The sequence below is a fragment of the Pan paniscus genome, chromosome 6 (assembly GCF_029289425.2).
Source record: "Pan paniscus chromosome 6, NHGRI_mPanPan1-v2.0_pri, whole genome shotgun sequence".
Taxonomy (NCBI): domain Eukaryota; kingdom Metazoa; phylum Chordata; class Mammalia; order Primates; family Hominidae; genus Pan; species Pan paniscus.
Genome location: NC_073255.2, coordinates 164,439,280 through 164,451,121, shown reverse-complemented (window position 1 = coordinate 164,451,121; position 11,842 = coordinate 164,439,280). Strand labels below are relative to the sequence as shown.

The window sequence follows — 11,842 nt, the reverse complement described above, 5'->3', positions numbered from 1 at the left end:
ATGGGAAACAGTTACGTGGTTCATGGAACTATGAAGGGAGATCCTGTAATCTTCAGCAAAGGCTCCTTGGAGCTGGGAAGGAATGAGATTTGCACCACTGTAAACCCTACAGTATTTCCAGCCCAAGAATAAGGAGGGAGAAGCTGAGCTGAGGGTATGTGTGGGTGGGGTTGCCCTGCAGCCTTAGCTGCTTTGATCCTCTCCCACGTTGTCTCTTGGTACCCAGTAACCCAGCCTCTCCTTTGCAGGCTACAGACAACACCGTGTACAAACCACAGCAAATTTATTACTCAAGATCCAGTGCCACATTATAGCACCACCCAAAGCCCTCACCTTCCCCCTCCCAACCTGGCCCCTAGAGTACACCCAAAACAGAAAAAAAAAAGGAAACCCAGATCCCTGCTCCTCCTCTGGAAGAGGGGGCCTTGGCCAGGAAGCCCCTTCCATAGGTCCCAGCAGGCAGGAGAGTGGACCCCTCTGTGCCCAGAGAGCAAGGCTCCAGGCTCCAACAACAGAGAGAACATGCAGGCAGGAGCAGGAGCAGAGGCCTGTGGCTATGGGGGAGGAAAAGTGGGAGGAAAGGGCACTGCCTGAGGAGTCCGGGAGTCTGGTCATCCCGGGGATGCACGCAGGAGCTTCCGGGCATCAGGGGCCTGCCCCTGGCTGGTTAGCGCTTTGACAGCTCGTGGGACAGCCAGTCCAGACCATCGTACAGACCTGTGCCTTGGGTGGCACAGGTGGCCTGGACATACCACTGTGGGGAAAAGGAAAGAAAGAGATCAGCAACCAGGAACAAAAGGAATGCCTTTATATCTCTGTCCCAGCCTGCAGCTTCCCTCAAGAGGCAGGATTCAGCACCAGGTGGGCAGGACCCCTACCGTGCGGCTGCGTAAGTGCTGTAGCCCCAGCTTGTCAGTCAGCTCGCTCACGGGCATGGCGTTGGGCATGTCCTGCTTGTTGGCAAATACCAGCAGCACTGCATCCCGCAGCTCGTCCTCCTGCAGCTGAGAGAGGAGAAGAGAAGGTGGGACCCAGGCTGCGTCTCCTCTACTGTGTTGGGGAATTCCCTTTCTACCGCCTAGCATCTTGATTGGAAAAAAAAAGTATTGTGCAGTCTGCCGTTGAAGACAAGACATAGTTGTAAATGAGCTTGAGGTGACCTGAGCCCATAAGTCCAGAAAAGAAAGACCTTTTCCTAATTTGAGTACTTGCCTAGGCAAAATGACAACATTTCCAAATGGAAAAGGCAGGAATGTAAAATGTTTCTCTTTACCACATATAAGTCCCATCTCTCCCACAACTTCTCAGACTCAGATGTAAAGACATGAGAATGCGGCCGGGCGCGGTGGCTCACTCCTGTAATCCCAGCACTTTGGGAGACCAAGACGGGTGGATCACCTGAGGTCGGGGGTTCAAGACCAGCCTGGCCAACATGGTGAAACCCCGTCTCTACTAAAAATACAAAAATTAACTGGGCATGGCAGCGGGTGCCTGTAATCCCAGCTACTTGGGAGGCTGAGGCAGGAGAATTGCTTGAACCCGGGAGGTGGAGGTTGCAGTGAGCCGAGATTGCACCATTGCACTCCAGCCTGGGCAACAACAGCAAAACTCCCAACTCAAAAAAAAAAAAAGACAAGAGAATGAACAGAAAAAGTGAAAAAGTCACTCCCATCCAAAACAGGGTGAGATACACAATGTGTCTGTCCACAAAGAAAAACTTATATTCCTGGTCTTCAATGCCTGTGGGGGGCTCCCTGACTTCTATACCACTACAGAGATCACTCTGTCCCCAAGCTGAGGGCTCAGTTCCCAGGGCTCTGGGTACTCACCATCTTCTGGAGTTCATCAGCAGATTCTTGGACCCGCTCCCGGTCATTACTGTCCACCACAAAGATGAGGCCCTGGGCAGGAAGGAAGGAAGAAAGGAGAAGCAATCACTTCTGCCTGGGGCATACCGTAGTGTGGCCCTTTCTGTTTTCTTCCCATTTGTAATTGTGTCAATCCTTCTCATCTAGTAAACTCTACAGAAGTTTACAGAACTCTATAGAAGCTCTACAGGAGTCATGGCACAAACTAGAGACCCCACTGCAAAGAGGAAGTAGTTTATCCAAAGATGTGCAAGGAAATAAAGACATGTTATGAGGGCTAAATCAGGCAGCCTGGTCCCAGAATCCTGCTTCTAAAGAGAAGTCCAAGCTGGGGAAGACTAAGGTGAGTTCTGAAGAGTGAGTAGGGGGTAGCCAAACAGAAGGGGTAGAAGTGGGGAAGGGTTTTTTCCTTGGCCTGGGGGCCCAGCCTAGGCCAACAATTCTGTTCTCCCAGCCCTAACACCTTTTCCCGTGGGGTTAGAAAGTCCCCTCCCAACACTCCACCTGAGTGTTCTGGAAGTAGTGCCGCCACAGAGGCCGAATCTTGTCCTGGCCTCCCACGTCCCAGACTGTGAAACAGATGTTCTTATATTCCACTGTTTCTACATTGAAGCCTGCAGATAATTGGAAAAAAAATATGAGAAAACTCCTGAAAGAAAGGAACTCACTAAAACTACTTAGATTTCAGCAGGGACACAAAACCAGAAGGCAATGATCAAGGCCCAGGGGAACAGAACCCCAGAACTGGCGGTCAACAGGGCGGGGCTAGGTCACATCCACCCTGCCTCCGGTATCCACGTAGAGATACCCTGACCCACTTCTCAAATAGCTGTATCTGGTGTCAGGGTCAGCTCCAGAAAAGTGGCAGAACTGGGAGCAGACCCCGCGAGGGCCCGCCGCGGCGCTCCCGCTCCCTGCTTCATCCCCGGGCTCACCTATGGTTGGGATGGTGGTGACAATCTCCCCCAACTTCAGTTTGTACAGGATTGTGGTCTTGCCAGCCGCATCCAAGCCAACTGCAACGGAAAGGGGCACAGGGATGGAGATGGGAGCGAGGGAGCCCCCTAGAGACCAGGGAAAGGGAGAGGCCACAACAGCTGATGGTGACTGGGGCGGAGAGCGGGAGCGCCTCCAGGTGCGCGTCGTTATCTACCTTTGAGGCCTGGAGGGCAGTCGGGTGGCGTGAGCCAACTCCAAAGAGGGCGCGGAGCGGGAGAGGACTGGGAGGCAAGGGGCACGGGAGGTAGGCCGCGCTCCTTTTAAAAGTCGTCTCCAAGGGCGGAATCCTCCCTTCTTACCAGCCGGGCTGGGGCGGAGGGAGCTTCACCCCACCCAGGCCCGCAGCTCCGGGTGTCAGGCCCCGGGGTCGGCGATGCAGACCGGGACCCGCCCGAGAGCAGAGGCCCCGGGGCGTTATGAGGTGGGTGACTCGGGGCCAGAGACCCAGGTGAGCGGGGCTGGAGGGACGCGGGGGCGGAAGGGCTGCGCCGGGGCCGGCGCCCCGGTCCGGGCCGCGCGCTCGATCTGCCTCACCCATGAGAATCCGCATCTGCTTCTTCCCGAAGATCCGCGAAAAGAGCGCGGACACGGTGAGGCCCATGGCGGGGCCCGGGGAGGGGCGCGGGCACCGACGCGGGGTGCGGGCTGGAACTGGCCGGCCGCGGGGGGATGGGGCGCAGCGGCAGCAGGAGGAGGCTCCGCCGCCGCCTCCGCGCGTCGCTGCCCTCCCGACGTCACCGCGGGCCCGCCCCCGTCCGGGCCCCGCCCCCGGCTCTCGGCCCCGCCTCCCCCGGCTCTGGCTCCTGGGGGAGCCGAAGCTCCGCGAGTTGCCGCTGCTGGCCTGGGTCCCGTGCGGCCCTTACTTGGGAACGGGTCTGGGTCTCTAACGCGCCTGCCAGGCCTGTGGCCGCCGACCGGCAGCCCGAGCGCGGCTGAGGAAAGGATTCATCGCTCCGCAGCGGCCCCTGCCCCCATTTTCAGTGGCCGGCCGCTGGGCTTTGGTTTGTTGCGTCCAGGCCCCTAGGGGCTCCGGTTTTAGCCCTTGGGAACCAGTAGCACTGAACGTGTGCACCACTCTCCTTTGGGGAGTGGAAGCTGCGATTAGGGGTCTTGGTCCTCCCTTTACTGCCTCATCTTCCACCGAGGGACTTGCGCGTAGTAGGTGGTCGTGTGAAGAGTGCGCGGGAGGTAGGGGAAGGTGCCCGAGTGCTAGCTAGCTTCCATGGTCCCTCAAAACGCCTACTTCCTAATTCCCAATCCGCAGAACCAGTGTAAGATTCACGGCCTTGGGCGGCGGGGTCACAGACCCACTCCTGGGCTGTTGGAGAAGTCCACCTTCGTTTGGATAGCCCTGCGGGCCCCGCCTCTCAGTCCAGGCGCTGGCCGCTTTGCTGAAGTTCCTCACTTTGCCACAGACTTATGGACCTGGCTTATTCTTGCACACCCATTCAGGATTTTGTGAAGATCTTGACTCCGTAGACCCAAAGAGCTTCACATGTCATTTCCCTGCCTCATTTTAACATCTGAGAGGAGAATAGCAAAATAGGAATGAAATTCTTCTGCGGTGGAGACTGGCTCATTGCCAGGCATTATTAGGCCTAACAAATGCTTGTTCAGTTGAACTGGACTGATGGATTCTCAATGGAGCAAGGGTAGGTGTTATGTCTACTCTGGATTCCCAGTAGGCTTCTAGGATCAATTGTTTATGGACTCGAGGTAAACTGAGCTGGGAATAAAAAAACCTTCACTCATTCATTTGCTTTTTCAGCAGATATTTACTGAGCACCCACCACTTGCCAGCACGTGATTTCAGGCTTTAGTTCAAATCTTAATTCTGCCATTTCTTGAGGATTTGGCTTCAGCACTCCTCATAACTCTTCCGTTATTTCGTCATCTATAAAAGGAGACTTGTTCTAACTTAAGGGGTTATGGTGAATATTAAAATGATTTGATAATGTGACTGAATGTTATGTATAATACAGCTTGATGTTATTTGGGCCACTGAGAAACGGGGTCTGAACAGACCTCCAGGGCCTGCCCCATCCTGATCTGCAAAGTCTGTAACAAGGACAGACTTTGGGAAACAGGTATGAGTGAGTGAATGACTTTCCTTTTCTCTTCAGTCATAGACTTGCATCCCTAAGAAGGCTTTTACGAGGCTGAAGAGTACATTTTAGAGAGTTCCAATATAATAACAGAACTAGTGTTCACCAAGTTAGGTCAATTCTACATTTAGCTCTTTTATCAGCCTCTTTGCTTCCATCTCTGTTGTCACTACCTTCTGTTCCCCATGACTGAAAGTCTCCTCACAGGTTTCCTGCCCCTTGTTCCCTCCAACATGTCATACAAGTCTTGATGACATCCCACTTTTCAGATTAAAATCCATTAGGGCCTTACTATAACCCAAGATAAAATTTAAATGCCATAAGTTGGGTCCCTACCTATTGTGCCAGCCCCTCTGTTGTCACCTCCTTCACATACCCTAAGCTACTGAATGCTTTCTGGGTGAGTCAAACTCCGATACCCTACAGGTCTTTGCATTTTTTTCCACCTGCCTGGAATGCTAGTTTCCCTGATCTCTGGTTAGGTGGACAATCACGACTCATCCTTCAAATCCCAAAGTATTATTCCCAAGAGCCTTCCATGCCTCACCTAGACAGGCCTCTTTCCTCTTAACTTTCATACCACTTTGAATATACCCAGACATACTGGTGTGATAGCAGGACATATTTGTATGTCTGGTTCCTCACTAGATTGTGAGCTCCCTGAGGGCAAGGTCGTGTCTCTTAATGGTGTTACCATCTGGCACAGCACGTGATACGTTGAGAATCAGACTGATTAGAACTCCTAAACTTACTAGCTGTGTGACCTTGGGCATGTTACGTATAACCTTTCTGCCTCATGTTTTCATATCTGTAAAATAGTGCTAATGAGTATAGTGCTTACAATAATTACTGTAAAGACTAAATAGCAAAACTCTTGTGAGCTCCTGGTATATAGCTGGCACTCAGGATAGACATGGCTATAGAGTGCCCTCCGTAAATATTTGTGGAATCAACTCAGCAGAACTAAGGAAGGGTACTATTACGCTGTATGCCTACTAGGTACCAAGCACTGTGCTATAGAGGACTGCAGTTTTCGTGGTCTAAATGGGAGTCTTAATTGTTGCCTTTTAGGGACCATGGGTCCTGAGCTCCCAAATCGTTGGATGCGTCGTTCACCTGGGTGTTTGGTAAGAATGCAGTGCGACGTTGCTCTGTCGCTCGCTGAGCGTAGCCCGAGGTCAAGCTTGGGCGCTCTCACAAAACCAGTGCCACTCTGGTGTCTTCGACTTTGCTGGCTTCGCCTTTCCCAAGCCTGTTTTTTGCCGCTCGCGGCCCCATTGCGTTCTCGACAGGCCGCGCCCACCCACCCGCCGACTTGGCCCCGCCTACCTTGGGCCCACTGGGGGCGGAGCCTGAGGCGCCTCGCTAACGTCACTTCCAGCGGACACGGAAGCGCCGTTGTCGGCAGGCAGCTTTAGTTAGGATGTCGTGATGGGACCGCGCTCAGCGTAACCCTCTGGCCGACGTGGGCCGAGGGGCCGGCCCGGGCTGCTGTGGCCCAGACGAGCGGAGAGTGCGGAGCGGCTTCTGGGCCAGCGCTAACGAGCCCTGGCAGTGTGCACCTCTGGTGCCAGTGTCGCCCCGCCTCCGGGGTAGAATCCGCCCCAGCCCTCCGGGCCTGGGACCCGGCGGCCGCTTTCGCCAGTCCGTCCGGCCGTTCCGCATTAGGTCCGGGATAACTAGGTGGAGTAGGTGTGCGGCCCGCCGCCGGACAGCCCGCTCGCTGTTTCTTTAAGCCCCCGCCTGCGTCTTCACGGCCCTCTCCCGTTCTGCTGGAAAGCTGACGTGGGGCAATCCGTTCAGACCCTCCATGGAGAAGTTTGGGATGAATTTCGGGGGCGGCCCGAGCAAGAAAGACTTGCTGGAGACTATAGAGACGCAGAAGAAGCAGCTTCTCCAGTACCAGGCACGGCTCAAGGATGTGGTCCGTGCCTATAAAAGCCTGCTGAAGGAGAAAGAGGCATTAGAGGCCAGCATCAAGGTGCTGTCGGTATCCCACGAGGCAGATGTGGGCCTCGCAGGTGTCCAGCTTCCAGGCCTCACCTTTCCTGACTCTGTGGATGACCGGTGCTCCACTCACAGCGAGGATAGCACTGGGACCGCCACTAGCTTGGATACTGCGGCCAGTCTCACCAGCACCAAGGGTGAGTTTGGGGTAGAAGATGACAGACCGGCCCGTGGACCACCACCTCCAAAGTCCGAAGAGGCCAGTTGGTCCGAGAGTGGCATTAGCAGTAGCAGTGGGGATGGGCCATTTGCAGGTGGGGAGGTGGACAAAAGACTGCACCAGCTGAAGACTCAGTTGGCTACTTTGACCAGTTCTTTGGCCACAGTCACTCAGGAGAAGTCCCGCATGGAGGCTTCTTACTTGGCTGACAAGAAAAAGATGAAACAGGACTTAGAGGATGCCAGTAACAAGGCGGAGGAGGAGAGGGCCCGCCTAGAGGGAGAATTGAAGGGGCTGCAGGAGCAAATAGCAGAAACCAAAGCCCGGCTTATCACGCAGCAGCATGATCGGGCCCAAGAGCAGAGTGACCATGCCTTGATGCTGCGTGAGCTCCAGAAGCTGCTGCAGGAGGAGAGGACCCAGCGCCAGGACTTGGAGCTTAGGTTAGAAGAGACCCGAGAAGCCTTGGCAGGACGAGCATATGCAGCTGAACAGATGGAAGGATTTGAACTGCAGACCAAGCAGCTGACCCGTGAGGTGGAGGAGCTGAAAAGTGAACTGCAGGCCATTCGAGATGAGAAGAATCAGCCAGACCCCCGGCTGCAAGAACTTCAGGAAGAGGCTGCCCGCCTTAAGAGCCATTTCCAGGCTCAGTTACAGCAGGAAATGAGAAAGGTAATTATCCACATCTCTTTCAAACATCAGTCATTGACCTGAAGTGAGAAATATTAGGGTTTTTTTCCTCCTTTGCTAGTTAGAGCTGTGTCTATACTGTCATTTTTGATGCCACCTGAGAAGTTCCACTAGTGAACCTGGGAAGTCCTGTTCTATGCGGTGTTGACATATGTGCTTCCAGGAGGATGTGGAGCTTCTCAGTGTAGGCTGGGTTGAAGCCAGACAGCTCTGCACTTCTGGGCATTGGCATCTTACCAGCTGTGCTCTATGAAGCAGTATAGTGGCAGCTGTATAGTAAAAGGTAGCGTGTCTTCTGTTGGTATGTGCCTCTAGGAAGGGTGGCTGAAGGCAAAGGGGATTTTCTCAGAAGTAACCTCTTGTCATTGCCTTTACTCAAGATTTGCCTGTTCTGGAGAAGTGCTATTTTCCAGAACAGGTATTGAAAGGGTGCCTCCTTTCAATGTGGAGAGGGAGATCCAGCGCAGTTTTGAACTTCCAGGAATATTGGATAAGGAAAAGAATGCTGTATGATTTCTTAATAGGATTTGAGGAAGCACCTGAGAAACAACAGTAACACATATTATATGTGGTTAGGTGGAAAGCAGAACAATAGCAGATGTATCAAGGTGCTTCATATCGTTCAGTATAATATGCGTCTTGCAGAACCCAAGCAGGTAATAGGAACTTTTGTTAGCTCCTGAATCAACCGAAAAATCCCTAGTTAGCATTCTTGCCAGGCCATCCCAAACCTGTGACCCTTTTGCTCCCCTCTCCTGCTTTCTCAGAGTTTGCTGTGGGGCTTTTGTGGATGCATTTTTGTCTGTTCCCTTGTTTTGCAGACAGCTCTTGCAGAGGATCAACTCCGTCAGCAATCTAAGGTAGAAGAACAGAGGGTGGCAGCCCTGGAGAATCAAATATCCGAGGTGTCTGAGCTGCTAGGCACCTACGAGAAAGCCAAGCAGAAGGACCAGCTGGCCATTCAGAAGCTGAAGGAGCGCATTGTGCAGCTGGACCTGGAGAACAAGACACTGGCTCTAGCAGCCTCCAGCAGGTCCCCTTTAGACAGCCATGGAGAGGAGTCCAGTCTGGATGTCAATGTCCTGAAAGATAAGATGGAGAAGCTGAAGAGGCTGCTGCAGGTTGCGGCCAGGAAAAGCCAGGTGACCCTGGATGTGGAGAAGCTCTGTGACCTGGAGATAATGCCCAGCTCGGAGGCTGCTGATGGGGAGAAGGCTACTGCACTCTATTACCAACAGGAGCTGAAACAGCTGAAGGAAGAGTTTGAGAGGTACAAGATGAGAGCCCAGGTCGTCCTCAAAAGCAAGAATACCAAAGATGGTAACCTGGGAAAGGAGCTGGAGGCAGCCCAGGAACAGCTTGCAGAGCTGAAGGAGAAGTATATTTCCCTGCGGCTCTCCTGCGAGGAGCTGGAGCACCAACACCAGCAGGAGGCTGATGACTGGAAGCAGGAGCTGGCCCGGCTGCAGCAGCTCCACCGGCAGGAGCTGGAGCGGTGCCAGCTGGACTTCAGGGACCGCACACTGAAACTGGAGGAGGAGCTGCACAAGCAGCGGGATCGTGCCCTAGCTGTGCTCACCGAGAAGGACTTGGAACTGGAGCAACTGCGTTCTGTGGCCTTGGCCTCTGGGCTGCCAGGACGCAGAAGTCCTGTGGGTGGTGGCGGTCCTGGGGACCCAGCTGACACATCATCCTCTGATAGCCTGACCCAAGCATTACAACTTGCAGCGGCCAATGAGCCCACTTTCTTTCTGTACGCTGAGCAACTGGCCCGCAAGGAGGTGGAGATCACATCACTGAGGAAGCAGAAGCACAGGCTGGAGGTCGAGGTGCATCAGCTGCAGGATCGGCTGCTGGAGGAGGGCGAACGGCATCGCGAGGAGGTTGCAGCCCTGCAGAGCCACATCGAAAAGAACATCAGGGACCAGAGCAGGGAGGGAGCCAATCTGGAGTACCTCAAAAACATCATCTACCGCTTCCTGACCTTACCTGACTCCCTGGGCCGCCAGCAGACTCTCACAGCCATACTGACTATCTTGCACTTCAGTCCAGAGGAGAAACAAGTGATAATGCGACTCCCAACCAGTGCCAGCTGGTGGCCTTCTGGCAAGAGATGATGCCATTTTCATGAATTCCTGGAATTTCTGTGCCTCTTTTATGTGGGAAAGGGCAGGCTCTGGTTTCTGCTGCCTCTTCTCTTACATTGTCATTTATTTCTTCACTGTGTTGAGCTGGGAGGGGTCTTCAATGTGGGAAGGGATTTTCTGCCAAATGCCATTAATGCTGCTTTATCCTTAGGCCCTAGAGATACTGAAAGTCCTGGGGCAGTATCTTCTGATGGTGTGCATGTGAGGAGAAGATGAGGTTAGGACTGAGAAGTGCAGAAGTTGGAACAGTGGTAAGGCTGTTTTAAAATAAGATGTTTTGTTTTAATAATATGCTCCTGGCACAAAGCTAGGAGTAAATGTGACTCCAAAGGGAGTTCAGTTAATCTCTGAAATGCACAAAACCTAGCTATTTTCTCCCTCTCATCACAGTCTGAGTCTGGTCCATTGCTGCCCCAATTCTCTGGGGACATAAAACCAGGCTGGAAAGGGACCAGGAAGTTTGAAATAGTGACATATCATCCACTAGTCCCAAGGGCTAAGGAATAGTGAGTTTATTCTGGAAGGAACTGGGAAGCTTAGTCTAGTTAGTGCCTGGGGATGACCTATGCAATCACACCGCTTATGACCATCCTAGAGAGGGCCCTGAGCACCAGCTTGATCTTAGGGATTTCCTAAGTAACCTGCTTTTTGCCTGGATAGGGTTAAAATAGACCTTTCTTGCCTATCCTTGCCTTAACCTATCTGCCTGAGGTTGGCCTGAGATTGTGAGTCAACGACTTCGCTATCTTTTCCTCAGTGTTGAACTTTCATTAAGAAATAAAGTCCTAGCTTCTTACAGAGAGGGGTCCAAATGGTGAATGCTCATCCTGCCTGGATTCAAGGAATTAGCTCAGAGATTGGCCCCTAGCTTTTCTGCCTTTGTAGGGACAGCAAAAGGGGAAAATTTGCTGCAGAAAATTCCAAAAGATTGCTGTAGCTCTCACAAGGAAGTGGTAAAGATCAGCTAAACCTGGGTTGGGGTGCTTTCTGCCCAGTGGGTCTTGGCATAAGTAGATTAATCCTGCTCTTTTAAGAAAAGGCAACTTATTCAGGCAGTCTGGAAAGGGGGTTCTCAGAAAACTCAGTTTCTTTGTTCCTTCTTTTCTCCCAACTACTCTTACTGGTTATAGAGGTCTTTGGACTCTAAAGACCAATGTTTGGCCACTAACTGGACTAATATGTATCTTTCTGTGATTTCATCATAGAGGTCTGTTTTGTGAGGGTTTGGGGTGCAGAAAACTTTGATTAAATCTTAATGGGAGGCTGGGTGACCTGGATTATCTACAGTGAGCAGACTTAAATGGAACAGAAGTTTATGTGTCCAAATGATGGAATCATTAAACCTGAGTGACTTGACCTGTGTGGTTCCTTAATAGTATCTATATATCTAGACAAAAATAGATTGTGAATGTAAATGGTGAATGAAAAGGATGGAAATAATGTTTTCATATGTTAATCCGTGAGCTTGAATCCAGGGAGGAATACCTCGGTGCTTTAACCACCTTAGTTATAACACATTTCTTAGCCTGGAATTGTGTGTGTATATGTTTGTGTGTGGCCACCTATGCTGGAAAGTGCTTTCTTATGGGTTTAGTGGGCAGGCTTAAAACTTCCATAATTACACTTCAACCTCTATAAGTAATCTGTTTATGAATGCTTTATTATCCTTAAAATCAGGATTCATAGTATCCCGAAAAAGTGTCTCAGGACATCAAGCCAAACTAAAAAATAGTAATAAACTTGCTTAATTTTCTTACCTTGTTCTCTCTAAATGTAGGATGTCTTGTAATTGTTATTTCTAGGTAGCTGTGGACAGAGTAGAAAGATCCATAGTCACAGTTGCTTTCCTAGGACTAATAATCC

The 11,842-nt window shown here is 51.9% G+C and overlaps 3 protein-coding genes across 3 annotated transcripts in view; 2 read left to right on the top strand and 1 right to left on the bottom strand.

Moving 5' to 3' along the window:
• Positions 1 to 266: 266 nt before the first annotated feature.
• Positions 267 to 3,619, bottom strand: ARF5 (ADP ribosylation factor 5). Its single transcript, XM_003806052.5, has 6 exons — positions 3,402 to 3,619; positions 2,804 to 2,884; positions 2,373 to 2,482; positions 1,830 to 1,901; positions 879 to 1,004; positions 267 to 754 (listed from the first exon to the last, which is right to left on the bottom strand). Exons 1-6 carry the CDS (start codon positions 3,466 to 3,468, stop codon positions 668 to 670), a joined length of 543 nt encoding a protein of 180 aa, XP_003806100.1. The 5' UTR covers positions 3,469 to 3,619; the 3' UTR covers positions 267 to 667.
• The window catches only part of ZNF800 (zinc finger protein 800), a 248,557-nt gene continuing 239,609 nt past the window's right edge, over positions 2,895 to 11,842 (top strand). Inside the window, exon 1 of the mRNA XM_034964913.2 lies at positions 2,895 to 3,111. The gene's annotated coding sequence lies outside the window, so the exon portion shown is untranslated. The remainder of the gene's footprint in view (positions 3,112 to 11,842) is intronic.
• GCC1 (GRIP and coiled-coil domain containing 1) lies at positions 4,856 to 11,335 on the top strand. Its single transcript, XM_003806050.5, has 2 exons — positions 4,856 to 7,814; positions 8,654 to 11,335. The coding sequence occupies exons 1-2, from the start codon at positions 6,783 to 6,785 to the stop codon at positions 9,947 to 9,949; spliced, it is 2,328 nt and encodes a 775-aa protein (XP_003806098.1). The 5' UTR covers positions 4,856 to 6,782; the 3' UTR covers positions 9,950 to 11,335.